This window comes from Bos javanicus, chromosome 9, assembly GCF_032452875.1.
Source record: "Bos javanicus breed banteng chromosome 9, ARS-OSU_banteng_1.0, whole genome shotgun sequence".
Taxonomy (NCBI): Eukaryota; Metazoa; Chordata; class Mammalia; order Artiodactyla; family Bovidae; genus Bos; species Bos javanicus.
In genome coordinates, this window is record NC_083876.1 from 27,872,470 (window position 1) to 27,887,996 (window position 15,527).

The 15,527-nt window shown below is 35.6% G+C and overlaps 1 protein-coding gene across 50 annotated transcripts in view; it reads left to right on the top strand.

Annotated features, from left to right (window-relative positions):
- TRDN (triadin) overlaps window positions 1-15,527 on the top strand; it is a 415,136-nt gene that overhangs the window by 140,460 nt on the left and 259,149 nt on the right. For 49 of the 50 annotated variants that reach the window (XM_061427426.1, XM_061427397.1, XM_061427384.1 and 46 more), the window contains 2 exons: window positions 990-1,169; window positions 7,374-7,433. In XM_061427426.1, coding sequence (XP_061283410.1) covers window positions 990-1,169; window positions 7,374-7,433 — 240 coding nt within the window. The remainder of the gene's footprint in view (window positions 1-989; window positions 1,170-7,373; window positions 7,434-15,527) is intronic. The other variant, XM_061427398.1, reaches the window with a different exon arrangement.

The following is a 15,527-nucleotide window of genomic DNA, read 5'->3' on the forward strand; positions in this document are numbered from 1 at the left end:
CAGTCCTCTTCCTCCAAATACATGTACTAATATAAAATTAAGAATATGAACATATAGAATATAAATAAAAATTCATATGTATTCTAATTTATAGCCCTTTCTGTTTACTAGGAGAACCTGCCTGCCAATTCAGGACACATAAGACATGTAGGTTTGATTACTGGGTTGGGATGATCCCTGGAGGAGGAAATGGCAACCCACTCCAGTATTCTTGCCTGGAGAATCCCATGGGCAAAGGAGCCTGGTGGGCTACAGTCCTTAGCATTGCACAGAGTCGGACACAACTGAAGCGACTTAGCACACACACAAAGGCTCTAAAAGACAATTGAATTATTATTTTTGACACAGGAGCCGACGTCTTAATTTCTACTCTCTTTCCATTACTTTAAAGTCAAACCATTAAAGACTGAATGTCTCTTGAGTTATCTTTTAATGGGTTTTATTCTTTTGTTTCTAATATTCATTACCAGTACAAATCATTTTACATTTACATTCACAGTAGTTATCTTTAAAAACTATTGTGTTGAAAATTTAGTTTCTTAAATAACTTTGAAGATATTTCATTTGTAGAACAAAATGACCATATCCATTTAAAAGGTCTCTTTCATTGGGCTTTTTGGTACAGACATGGGTTTTCACTGAGCATGTCTATATATAACTGCCCTGCAGAATCCAAATGCCTCCCTTTTGATATACTCAGTTCCTGACTACCTAAAAAATAATGTTTTTGTGTACAAATTAAGAAAATGCCCAACTTTCAAGTTAACATTTTTTCAGTACTCTAACATGCCACTTCATAAGCTGTATAAAAGTCAAATAATAGTCACAATTTATGTCAGTGACACAGTTTTTTAATTTGTTTTTCTTTTCTCTTTCTTTTAAAATTGTTCTTAATAACTAATGAAAGATAAAATGCTGCATTGGTTTAAAAATATGTTTATATATATTTTTTTACTTATATAATTAAACTTTTATTTAACTCCATACAGAAGAGAAGAAAGCTAAGACTAGAGAAAAGATTGAAGAAAAGATTAAAAAGGAAGTGAAAGGTGTGAAACAGGAGAAGGTGAAGCAAACAGCTACTAAAGTAAAAGAAGTACAGAAAACCTCACCCAAACCTAAAAAGGACGAGAAAGATGCTGCAGCCGTGTCCAAGCATGAACAGAAAGGTAAACATTCAGAGGAGGCGGCCAGAGGTTCTAAGAGATGTGGGGCAAGAAACAGATGCAGTGAAATTAAAACCTGAAAAAGATGAAGATCAGCCTTGAGAAGGGAGTAAAAGATGTGTATAAGTGAATATACCTGAAAGGAAATACAATAATTGGGAAATTAAATTTTATTTATAGAAACACTAAACTGTGTTCACATATTTAAAGATGCGTGTTGAAGCACTTTTAAAAGAGAATTTGAGTTAGTATCTGAAATTATTTAAAGGACACATACTCTCTGTCCTTTGTGTACTCTTTGAAGAACAACCATCCAGGAAAATGACAGCAATTTTATTAAAAGGTATATCTTCAAATCATATAGAATAAGTATCAGAAAAAGTATCCATACATTCCTGTAGCTCTGCAAGAGCACATAATTCAGAAGATACATTGAATTATTAAATCCATTTTGTACAATGACTAAATTTATGACCTTAGAAAACTTTGTATCTTACATATAGTGCTGCTTTTCAGTAAGACTGATGTCAAACTTACATCCATACTTCACAGAAATAGAGCAATTAAATGAAGGTAGAATGTAAATGACATTCTTTAAAGAAAGGTGTTTGTAAACATAAAAGGGTGGAGTTTTAAGAGGTTTGCTGAGGACCTTATTGTCAAACATCTCTAGCCCTTGTTGAATCTTTCCTTGCCTAAATCCACTCCTGGTTGCAAGCTGGTACACAGTCTGAGCTTCCCCACACAGATTGTGGGATCTTCTCTGTGCAGACTATTCCTATCAATGTTTTTTAAACATTAAAATGTTTTCCTTATTCTGATAGCTTTAATAATTTTAGTTGAGGGCTAAAGTTAAGGACTTGCTTCTATAAGATTTGCATTTAAAAAGTTAAAAATGTCATTACTGAGTACGCTATTTGGACAATGAAACTGAAAATAAGTTTTCCTACTATAAAGTACAAGATATGGAATTTGAGAACCATACATAAAGGTGAAATTATATGGTATTTGTCTTTGTAATCTACTCTCATATTTTATCTTTGAATCACTTTTTTCCCTGAATGCAAAAGTAATATTTGGAAATGTTTGTTTATATGAAGGAAAAGGTATATTTTTTGAAAATATATTTTGAAAAGGAAAAAAAGAAAGGAAAAGTGTTTTGTTTTGTTTTGTTAGTAAATAACCAATTTTTGTATTTAAGTAATTTTATTTCAAAGTAGTATTTAAGGAGGCTTCCCTGATAGCTCAGTTGATAAAGAATCTGCCTGCAACGCAGGCGACCCCAGTTCAGTTCCTGGTTCAGGAAGATTCACTGGAGAAGGGATAGGCTACCCACTCCAGTATTCTTGGGCTTCCCTTGTGGCTCAGCTGGTAAAGGATCCACCTAGAATGCAGGAGACATGAGTGAAATTAAATCTTTGAAGCCCAAAGCCTTTCTTCAATTTTAAAGATGATTATATTGCCTTGAATCAATTAAAAAATTAATTATCATCTCTAGCAAAGCTGTATGTTTTTTATGCAATATTTTGGGTAGAAAAACATAGTAAATAAAGAAAAAATATTTTGAATGGACTATTTTATTGTGATAGACAGGAAAATTAATCTTCTGATTCACTAATATACTTATTTAAAATTATTATAAAAATCCTAAAATACTTTGCATTGTAGATTGTCTTTTCAAAAAGAAAATAATCACAAAAACAAAAGAATCACATGAAACTGATTAAACGTACCAAGCATATTTTTATTTTTTTCCCATAAATACAGCATGTAAAAATTCATTCCATTTATATATGGGAGTACCAAAATACTCATCTAGCAACTAAGAATACAAATACACTTTTCAATGTTCATTTTTAGTATCTTACTTATTTAGGGTACATATTCTATTGATGGGGACTCATCACTAAAATATTTCCAAATTATATCTATTTTCTAGGTCACATATATTGTATTTTATTCCTAACAGTAACCAGAATTATTGAAGATAGCATTATATTACCTTTCCATTTTCAATCTACTAATTTCATTTTCACATAAAAGAACTATTTATCTATTAAAAGAATGTTCAACTATCACTTAAGACTTAGAAATAAAAGCACAAATGTGATTTTATCAGCTAAACAAATGCCTTTGCTAAATTCAGGCTCTCTATTGAGAAGAGCTGCCATCTCAATTAGATAAATGTATTATTAGGTAAATAATGGAAATTTTACCTGTAAAAGCTTATCAGATATATAAATATATCATTTAAGAAATTATGTTATGATTTAAGAGCATTTGTTTTTAAAATAATTGCATTATAGTTTTAACTCAACCATGATAAAGACATAGTGTTTTCTAAATTATCTACTTGTGAGGTGGCTTTGATTTTGAGACATGTATTGATTTTGATTCAGTAAAATAGTTATTTCTCATTTAGGCAAAGGATTGGTTATTTGCTTAGCTTGAGTTAGACCTAATGAATTTGATTCATACTTGCATATAGATCTCTAATAGTGCTTTTTAAATAAATAGGTTCTCTAGGTCTTTTATTCACTAGACACAGATTTTTATGTGTAGCAAATTATTTAATTATATAGTATACATGCATATATATTCATACATGGTTCTAAAGCATCAGGAATAAGATTTTTATATATATATATATATAGGTACATGCCTATTCTAAACTTAAAACACACTCTTGCTGCTGAGTCACGTCAGTCGTGTCCGACTCTGTGCGACCCCATAGACGGCAGCCCACCAGACTCCCCCGTCCCTGGGATTCTCCAGGCAAGAACACTGGAGTGGGTTGCCATTTCCTTCTCCAATGCATGAAAGTGAAAAGTGCAAGTGAAGTCGCTCAGTTGTGTCCGACCTCAGCGACCCCATGGACTGCAGCCTTCCAGGCTTCTGCATCCATGGGATTTTCCAGGCAAGAGTACTGGAGTGGGGTGCCATTGCCTTCTCCGAAACACACTCTTATGCACTACATAATCTGTTTTTTATGGACCAATCTGTTTTAATAAGTAGGATAAGAAGGGTCAGCGTGATCAAGCATTGCTCTCTGATTTTCTCGTAGGCTATGGCAAATTTGTGGGGTAGGAAAAATCAAACCTCCCCACTGCTATGCTCTCTCTCTCTTTTCTTCCTTCTTCTTACTTTTTTAAACAACTATTCATGGCAGGCAGAGAAATTGTAGCTAATGTGAATCTGCCGTAGAGCGCCAGACCACATATGTCCCACTCTCATTAGAGATTTTCTAAAATGTCTTTTCTGTTAACATTCTGCACCCTGAATGCATTTTCTCTCAGCTGCTACTCCACAGGGAACAACCAACAAGGCAGCCGCTGAATGACATCTATCACTGCTCCCTGAGGATCGGGAAGGGGAAAGATGGACAGCATGTGGTATTCCTAGAAAGATGTTCATTTGGAGAAAAAAAAAAAACTAAGAAGGGATGAGGAGATATAAAATTACCTTATGTGAATGACTGTCACATAACAATGAAAGAATAGTAGAACAGTTCAGATTTTCTTTAGGAAAAAAATGACCTGTTTTAACATTTGAGTTGGATTTAAAGAAGCATTTCTATAAAATGAAGTTTCCAAATTCAGGATGGCCTGGATTCGCTTTATCCTCAGACAGGTGAAGCAAACACACTGGGGACTGCCTGACATATACCTGTCTAGAATTCTTACACGCTGTTAAGGTCAGCACACAGGACAGGTGGAAGGGAGCATCTTAATTTAAAATATTTAAAATGTCTTAACTTTGGGAATTCCCGCACAGGTTCTTTCCCTAGTGGGGGCACTAAAACCCTGCATGCCACAAAATGTGGCCAAAAAAAATTCTTAACTTTAAATATTGTAAAAATACTTTCATCTTCTTATTGATATGCTGATGCCATTAAAATGCAACATCACAGCATCAGTTAAATATAATAGAAACCTCCTATGTGGTATAACCAAAATAATTTTCTAGATTAAAAAAATTAACCTTCTTGAGTTCATAAGAGATTTTCTTTTTCAAATTGGAAGCATGTAGGACTACTGGTGCATTAATTAAATAAATGGCTTTTGGATCCAGAAAATAGTGGCATAAGAAATACAAACATTTGTAGGGTAATAATATGACATATAGCTTCATTACACTGTCAGCATTCAGTTAAAGAAGACTCTCTGAAGCATGAAGATTTTAGTTAATTCAATAAACTAGTCCACCTGTTATGTATACAAAACAGCCTATCACAGCTTGGGGCCGAGCACCATATTTCATTTGGGGGGTGTCCAAACCCTTCAAATTGCAAGAAGTCTCTGCATTCTAAACTTCCAAGATACATACTTTCTCCATTGTTGTTGCTGAGGGCTTTAGAGACACTAGAAATGATTGTCAAAAAAGACATTTTTAATGATTTTAAATTAGTTATTCCAAAAGTGTGGTCTAATCTGATTCCTGTGGGAAGTTGGTTAAAAATACATATTCCTAGGGTCCAGACCCCATCGAATTGTAGGGTTTTTGTTTTTTCCTTGGCCTGACTGTGCCAAGAAATCTGCATTTTAACAAAGTCCTCATCTTTTTGTACTTAAATTGCCCTTTGAGAACAACTTCTTGAGATGTAGACAGGACACATTTAAAATGATCAGTCACATTAACTACTGAAAGAGGAAAGCCTGCCAATTTTAGGAACTCCTCACTTCCCAACCTCAAGCTTGCAATTTAAGGGAAATGCACTTTTCATCTTAGAGTCAAATGGCTCACTCTACATTTTCACTAAGGAAAAGGGTTATACCCAGAAAAGGGAAAATACCCTCTACCTTAATCTTCTCTGCTGTATCATAGGATTACCTGGTCCGGGGATGAGAATCCCCTGTTATTACTGTCAGTACATCCAAGAACAAATAGATTCTTGGACTGATCTGAGAGCTAGCTCCCTGCCACTACCCACCTCACTGGTGATTGTTGATTGATTTCAACAGTCAAAATCCATGCAAATTTTTGAAACTTTATGAGTTCTGGCCTACTCATTTAGGTACTAATGAAAAGAATTATATTTTTGCATCTTCTGCAGTAGGTGCATTTATTTTTTTTCAAATACCTAGCAGAGTCTCATAATAAAATGGATTACTCTAAAAATACTGTAAAACTCTAAAAACAATGAGTTTTACAAAAATCCTTTTGTGGGGTATTTATATAGTAATGTTTCATTATTTCATAGGTCTGATATATCAATACATAATTTAAAGCACCTAAGGGTATGTCATGTTGTATAAATTTAATAAACTCTCTTGATACTAAAGCTGCCTTTGGATTTATTGAATTAATAAGATGCCTATTTAAAAACATTAAAATGTAAATCATTTTGAACAAGATTCATTTAATAATCTGCAAGCTTTAAAGAAGATACAGTAAAGCTTAGGCAGTGATTCATCAACTGAAATTTGGATTGGAATAACTTCAGCAGAATCTAAAGTTATGTAAAAATTTAAAGTTCAGTGCAATGTCTTTAATTTAGAAGGAAACAAAAAAGAACTTCTGAAATTCTTTTTGACAAAGTCTGCCCTAAAAGCTCAAATCTGTGCTTTTCTTGACTTTTCCCAGGGCTGATAAACTAACCAAGATTATAAGATGATCCTCTGATAAGGATTACCCAGTTACTTTAAGAATGGTGTTGTTTGGTGCTGTTAAGGTTGTTCTCCTGAATTTTACTCTTCTAATTGAAAAAAATCTCTATGTAGAAGACCTGACACATTGCAAAGGGGTTAGCGCTCATGCTTCCTTTTCAAGAAACATTCTACAGCTTCATTTAGACAATCAGGTGAAGGGTTGGGAGTGAGTATTTGATAAAACATTCCAAGTTTCTTGTGAAACTTCTGTGTCATTATTTGGAAGTATATATGTAAACAATGGGGAAAGTTGCTTAAATATGATGACTCATAATAAATTTGATGACAAAGGTTTTGATCTTTAAAAACAACCACTATAATATCACTATGAACTAGTCTGCTTTCATTTTAAAGGGTATTCTTTTTGTATGGAATAAATGAAAACATGTCTATTATTATTTCTTTGTGTTCATATGCGTGCAAATTATTCCTTCACATAAAGTATTGTAGTAACTAAAATAGAATTATGCTACTTTATTTTGTTAAGGCATTTCTCCCTAGAAAAAAAGAAAGGTATTGATGCATTTTTTCATTTTTTTTTTCTTTCTACTTTTGTCAGATCAGTATGCATTCTGTCGATATATGATTGACATATTTGTCCATGGGGACTTAAAACCAGGTATTCCAAATAATCCTTGTTATTTGTCTGTTTTAACAGTCTTTGCTTTCAAGATTGTTTGTTTTATATGTACTAAACTGTTATTTTAATTTTTTTTAAAAAATTGCATAATGCATGTGTAGATTTAGAGTAAACCGATAAAAACCAGAAGTAATAACTGGCATTAGGGCCTTTAATTTTACTTGCTATGACTGCATGGCCTATTGCAAATGAAGTCCCTTGAAAGCAAAAAAAGTGTTAATATCTTTATGTACAAAAAAATGCTAATATCTTCAATAATATCTTCAAGTGAAGGGTTGAATCATCTTAGTCTCAGTAAATTTAGAATAAAAGACCTGTGACAATGAAAGCATTCTTTTTTTTTAGACAAGAACAGAATAAATATTAAAATCCATCATATTTCAAATATTGAATCTTTTTTTCAAAACTTTTTGATTTTCTCACTTGCAAATGACCTTAGTTAATCACTCCAGAGAACTACTATTGATGGAGACAGTCAACCTTGGAGTTAATAGTCAGCAATGGAGAAGTCTTTTTACCTAAAGGAATGTATCTATCATCTCTCCTGTCTTAAAATGTTGCCCAGAGTATACAAAGGAATTCTTTGTTGCTGTTGGTTAGTCGCTACATTGTATCTGACTCTTCTGCGACCTTCTTGACTATAGCCTGCCAGGCTCCTCAGTCCATAGAATTTTCCAGATAAAAATACTGGAGTGGGTTGCCATTTCATTATCCAAGAGATCTTCCTGACCCACGGATTGAGCCCACATCTTCTACACTGCAGATGGATTCTTCATCACTGAGCCACCAGGGAAGCCCCATAGTAAATACTACAATGGTATTAAAGTACTAGTTGCTCAGTCCTCTCAGACTCTTTGCTATCCCAAGGACTATAGGCCACCAGGCTCCTCTGTGCATGGGATTCTCCAGGCAAGAATACTGGAGTAGGTAGCTATTCTCTTCTCCAGGGGATCTTCCCAACCCAGGAACTGAACCCCAAGCTCCTGCATTGGCAGGAGGATTCTTTACCATTGAGCCACCTGGGAAGCCCCAAGGGATTCTTTACTAACATCTTAATTAAGAATTAGTAACTTAATTGCTTATACTCTGTTTTCAGATTTAAAATACTGACAGTACTATGTTCATGATTGGGGAAACATTTCTAGGAAGATGGCATTGTTAGTTCAGTTCAGCCATTCAATCCTGTCCGACTCTTTGCAACCCCATGAATTCCAGCACACCACGGCTCCCTGTATATCACCAACTCCCAGAGTTCACTCAAACTCATGTCCATCAAGTTGGTGATGCCATCCAGCCATCTCATCCTCTGTCATCCCCTTCTCCTCCTGCCCCCAATCCCTCCCAGCATCAGAGACTTTTCCAATGAGTCAACTCTTCACATGAGGTGTCCAAAGTACTGGAGTCTCAGCTTTAGCATCATTCCTTCCGAAGAACACCCAGGACTGATCTCCTTTAGAATGGACTGGTTGGATCTCCTTGAAGTCCAAGGGACTCTCAAGAGTCTTCTCCAACACCAGTTCAAACAACAGTTTGAACTCCAACAACAGTTCAAAAGCATCAATTCTTCAGCGCTCAGCCTTCTTCACAGTCCAACTCTCACATCCATACATGACCACTGGAAAAACCATAGCCTTGACTAGACAGACCTTTGTTGGCAAAGTAATGTCTTTGCTTTTGAATATGCTATCTAGGTTGGTCATAACTTTTCTTCGAAGGAGTAAGCGTCTTTTAATCTCATGGCTGTAATCACCATCTGCAATGATTTTGGAGCCCCAAAAAATAAAGTCTGACACTGTTTCCACTGTTTCCCCATCTATTTCCCATGAAGTGATGGGACCGGATGCCATGATCTTCATTTTCTGAATGTTGAGCTTTAAGCCAACTTTTTCACTCTCCACTTTCACCTTCATCAAGAGGCTTTTTAGTTCCTCTTCACTTTCTGCCATAAGGGTGGTGTCATCTGCATATCTGAGGTTATTGGTATCTCCCGGCAATCTTGATTCCAGTTTGTGCTTCTTCCAGCCCAGCGTTTCTCATGATGTACTCTGCGTATAAGTTAAATGAGCAGGGTGACAACATACAGCCTTGACATACTCCTTTTCGTATTTGGAACCAGTCTGTTGTTCCATGTCCAGTTCTAACTGTTGCTTCCTGACCTGCATATAGGTTTCTCAAGAGGCAGGTCAGGTGGTCTGGTATGCCCATATCTTTCAGAATTTTCCACAGTTTATTGTGATCCACACAGTCAAAGGCTTTGGCATAGTCAATAAAGCAGAAATAGATGTTTTTCTGGAACTCTCTTGCTTTTTCAATGATCCAGCGGATGTTGGCAATTTGATCTCTGGTTCCTCTGCCTTTTCTAAAACCAGCTTGAACATCTGGAAGTTCATGGTTCATGTATTGCTGAAGCCTGGCTTGGAGAATTTTGAGCATTACTTTACTAGCGTGTGAGATGAGTGCCATTGTGTGGTAGTTTGAGCATTCTTTGGCATTAACTTCCTTTGGGATTGGAATGAAAACTGACCTTTTCCAGTCCTGTGGCCACTGCTGAGTTTTCCAAATTTGCTGGCATACTGAGTAAAGCACTTTCACAGCATCATCTTTCAGGATTTGGAATAGCTCAACTGGAATTCCATCACCTCCATTAGCTTTGTTTGTAGTGATGCTTTCTAAGGCCCACTTGACTTCACATTCCAGGATGTCTGGCTCTAGGTCAGTGATCACACCATCATGATTATCTGGGTCATGAAGATCTTTTTTGTACAGTTCTTCTGTGTATTCTTGCCACCTCTTCTTAATATCTTCTGCTTCTGTTAGGTTCATACCATTTGTATCCTTTATCGAGCACATCTTTGCATGAAATGTTCCCTTGGTATCTCTAATTTTCTTGAAGAGATCTCTAGTATTTCCCATTCTGTTGTTTTCCTCTGTTTCTTTGCATTAATCGCTGAGGAAGGTTTCCTTATCTCTTCTTGTTATCTTTGGAACTCTGCATTCAGATGCTTATATCTTTCCTTTTCTTCTTTGCTTTTTGCTTCTCTTCTTTCACAGCTATTTGTAAGGCCTCCCCAGACAGCCATTTTTCTTTTTTGCATTTCTTTTCCATGGGGATGGTCTTGATCCCTGTCTCCTGTACAATGTCATGAACCTCATTCCATAGTTCATCAGGCACTCTATCTATTAGATCTAGTCCCTTAAATCTATTTCTCACTTCCACCGTATAATCATAAGGGATTTGATTTAGGTCATACCTGAATGGTCTAGTGGTTTCCCCTACTTTCTTCAATTTCAGTCTGAATTTGGCAATAAGGAGTTCATGATCTGAGCCACAGTCAGCTCCCAGTCTTGTTTTTGCTGACTGTATAGAGCTTCTCCATCTTTGGCTACAAAGAATATAATCAGTCTGATTTCGATGTTGACCATCTGGTGATGTCCATGTGTAGAGTCTTCTCTTGTGTTGTTGGAAGAGGGTGTTTGCTATGACCAGTGCATTGTCTTGGCAAAACTCTATTAGCCTTTGCCCTGCTTCATTCCATATTCCAAGGCCAAATTTGCCTGTTACTCCAGGTGTTTCCTGACTTCCTACTTTGGCATTCCAGTCCCCTATAATGAAAAGGACATCTTTTTTGGGTGTTAGTTCTAAAAGGTCTTGTAGGTCTTCATAGAACCATTCAACTTCAGCTTCTTCAGCGTTACTGGTTGGGGCATAGACTTGGATTACTGTGATATTGAATGGTTTGCCTTGGAAACGAACAGAGATCATTCTGTTGTTTTTGAGATTGCACCCAAGTACTGCATTTCGGACTCTTTTGTTGACCATGATGGCTACTCCATTTCTTCTAAGGAATTCCTGCCCGCAGTAGTAGATATAATGGTCATCTGAGTTAAATTCACCATTCCAGTCCATTTGAGTTCGCTGATTCCTAGAATGTCTACATTCACTCTTGCCATCTCCTGTTTGACCACTTCCAATTTGCCTTGTTCATGGACCTGACATTCCAGGTTCCTATGCAATATTGCCCTTTACAGCATCAGACCTTGCTTCTATCACCAGTCACATCCACAACTGGGTATTGTTTTTGCTTTGGCTCCATCCCTTCATTCTTTCTGGAGTTATTTTTCCAATGATCTCCAGTAGCATATTGGGCACCTACCAACCTGGAGAGGTTCTCTTTCAGTATCCTATCATTTTGCCTTTTCATACTGTTCATGGGGTTCTCAAGGCAAGAATACTGATGTGGTTTGCCATTCCCTTCTCCAGTGGACCACATTCTGTCAGCTCTCTCCACCATGACCTGCCCGTCTTGGGTGGCCCCACAGGGAATGGCTTAGTTTCATTGAGTTAGACAAGGCTGTGGTCCGTGTGATCAGATTGGCTTGTTTTCTGTGATTATGGTTTCAGTGTGTCTGCCCTCTGATGCGTTCTTGCACCACCTACCGTCTTACTTGGGTTTCTCTTACCTTGGACATGGGTTATCTCTTGATGGCTGCTCCAGCAAAGGGGTATCTCCTCACCGCTGCCCCTCCTGACCTTGAACGTGGTGGAGTAGCTCCTCTTGGCCCTCCTGTGCCCATGTAGCCAAATGGCATTGTTAAGGAAGGAACTAATTTACATTAGAATAATTAAGGCTGATTGTTTAAAGCAAACTGCATTTTGTTTTCTTCACTACTTTTATAGAAATCTTTCTAAAATGTACAATTATAATTCATGCATATAAAAACAAACAGGCATGTTATATCTAAAAAATATATATATGAAAAACCTAGGTCCTTGAAAATTAGAAGATCATGAGAACTAAAGCTCTCAGGAAAACAGTTAATTTTAGTACCTTATTCAAGTTAATGTCCTCCTTCACTTCCTTTTTTATTTTTGTATCCTTTTTTCACTTTCTTATTGTGTTAGAAACTGAAATAAGGAGAAAAATACTGAAAAATACAATTACTTATTTTGTAAAAATGCGTAGTGTTAACATATGTGACAGTATCATAATAAAATTAGATAGAAACATTGAGGAAGGTTGTTTAATATAGTGAAAAGAGAGAGCTTTGGACACAAGTAGAGGTATCATTCTTGACTCCATTCCTTTTTAGCATTGGACCTTCAGCAAATTGTTGAACTTCATTTGATCTTCAGAGCTCATATATTTAAAATTGAGATTATGTAACAAACTTACAAAGTTGTTGATAGAACATCTAATAGATACACAACAAAGTACTTTTTTCTATAATACATTTATTTCACCCCAGCCTGTCTGGACAAGCATTCCACATAAAGGGAACCTAAAGAGAACGTATCAACATTGACAAGTCTCTGTCTCTATACACCATTAACTCAATCTTTAAGTAGCAGACTGTTGCCCATTTTATTCAGCTGTGATAGTTTAAGAAACTTATACTCTACTATACTTTGCTTTTTTAAGAGACCGACTCTTGAAGATATCAGTTAGCTATTTATTTACACACAAAATGAATCTACAGTGTTGATGAGTGTGAGTTTTTAAATACCATCATCTGAAGAAAATGTGTTCTTTATTCCATTTAAATTATTTGTAGGAGCTACTAATTGATTATAAAATACAATTTCTAAGAAAATCACAAGAAGCAGATAACTGGGGTATCCAGTCAGTGAGAGATGTTAACAGTTTTGTAATCACAATGCCATTTGTGTCTTTCTGAAAATTCAACAATGTGTTAAGATCAGAAGGAGCAGTAAAACCGTCTCTTCTTGAGTTAAGGAGAATTTTGTTGTTGTTGGGGAGAAAGGAAACTTTCCTTTACTGTCCTAGGCTCTTCTATCTGCTATAACAATTGAATTGACATGAGAGAGGTCAAAAGGAGAAAATCAAATTTAATTTCATAAACATAGGAAGCCTACAATGAAGTATATATTGCTATCCTGAACTAAGAAATGAAATAGGCACCCAAGGCTCTGAAGGACAGGAGAGTAATTCACAAGACAATATAAAAAAAGAGTAGATATTGGGCAGTTCGATGTTTGCCCTGACATACAGATGGGGCCACCTAGATAAAATTTTGGTAATAAGTTTTCTTTTTCCTGTGAAAACCCTCCAGTTTAATTCCTTGTAGATAGTTATGGGAGGGGAAGTAGTTTCTCTTGAGGTTGTAGGATCTCTGTTGTCCTTGTTCAAAATAATCCACAAGTCAAAGTGGCACATCTTGAAGAGGTCTGTACTGAATCCCCAGGGTTCCCTTCTTTGGAACTTCCCCAGGAAGTTTCCCAGTTCAGAATTTGAGTTGGTAGATTGCTGTATCTCTCTGAACCAGTCTCTTAGAATTGAAAATAGGTCATCTCGGTTAAAGTTGTATCCCGTTCCATGAGGCACTGATAACGGGTGGGCTCCCAAAGTTAGGCCTACGGTGCAAGCAGTCAGGTATTTAATAAGAGACATTTATATGGAAACAAAAGAAAAGTAATGCTTAGTAATTGGAGTAGACTGTACTCCAGTTTCTGAACTCCAACTCCAGTTGAGAAAGTTTCTAGATGTCCAACTTGAAGCATTTTAAGAGGGAGCAGGGACAGGCAGTGACAATCTGATGGATTTTTCAGGTTTGCAGTTTGAATGTATCTAGTGATCTTTCTGATTGGCCCTAGCAACAGGCATGAAGATTATCTGTATATGAGCTGTTATGGTGATTTCTCTGAAGTTTTTATCAAGTTGTCCAACTTTAGTGTGCATGTCTTTGGAAAATGGGCAGTTTTCGTTCTCAATGATTTCAAGTCAAAAGAGTGGAAGAAAAGTTGGAAAACTTAATTTGGAGAACTGTTGCCAAATATTGGTGAAAACTGGAAGAATTCAGGAGTCAAGTTTATAGGTAGAAAACAAAACCTCAAAAGACAATGGACAGTAGTAGAATCTAATACCCACAAAAGTATATTACTGAAACATAATTTTTCTCTGTAAAAATCATTCTCATATCTATCAAATATTGCCAAATTAAGACTAATCTCTTTGCAAAATAAGTCATTTCAATAAATTTGGCCCAATTATGTATATAAGTACAGTAAGAACAGTGATTGATCATATAGATCAATCATCTTACATTGTTTTTCTGACAAATTTAGTATAATAGTATAATAAATGTATAATATGATACCTAATGTTTATAACTCTAAAGACATGTATGTATTAATTAAATTACAAACTTAAACTTTTATTTACCAAAAATTATAGTAGCTGCTGTGAACCTGAAAAACATTCGAGTTAGTTTCTACTGTATCTTTGAAAACATACTTAATTTGTATAGTGCTTGTTTTAATTTTTATTTTTAATTAGAAAGTAATTGCTCTACAATGTTGTGCTGGTTTTTGCTATGCTTGTTTGTGTTTAAGCCAGTTAAATTGAACTCTTTTATAATTAAGTTTAGTAATACCATTCAGAAGTAGAAAAATACCATGTCTGTAATGTACATACATATAGATGGACATAAAAGAGAGACCTTATGATTTTCATTAAAACATTTTTTGAACAATAATTTTGGACAAGGCTGCTTATATAGCAATTCATATTTTAAAAGCCCGTTCTATTTTTTAAACAATTGAGTATTAAGATTTGGAGATAGTCTAGATACAAGTTCCTACAGAGATTACAAGACTTTTGCAGGGGAGGTTAGGAGATCTATGAAGAGAAATGGGTGGAATGTGAATTTCCTCTAGAACTGAATTTCCAATTTTGCAAAGATTTGTAAGATCAAAGGCTGATCAACCGTCGAACTACATCATCCTCAATTTGCTTCTTTATGTCAGGGAGACTTCTAACTTTGTTTTAAATAAAAATATTTATATGTCCTTCTCAGGCAGTTTTGTTGGCATGTTCAATTAATATTGCTTGAAGGGCAGATTTATGAGCTTTCTGTTTTACAAAACGAGTTAAAGGAAACATTCCCCAGTGAGATACAATGTCCGTCCCCATTATACAGTCAGGAGAAAGAGATACAATAAGGTATATAAAGCCTGTTCAGATTTATCAGTTCTCTTATAAATTTTTATCTTAATTCCATTAACTCTTATGTTACTAATTATAGCCTCCATTAGGATTTCATGAATAAATTTTA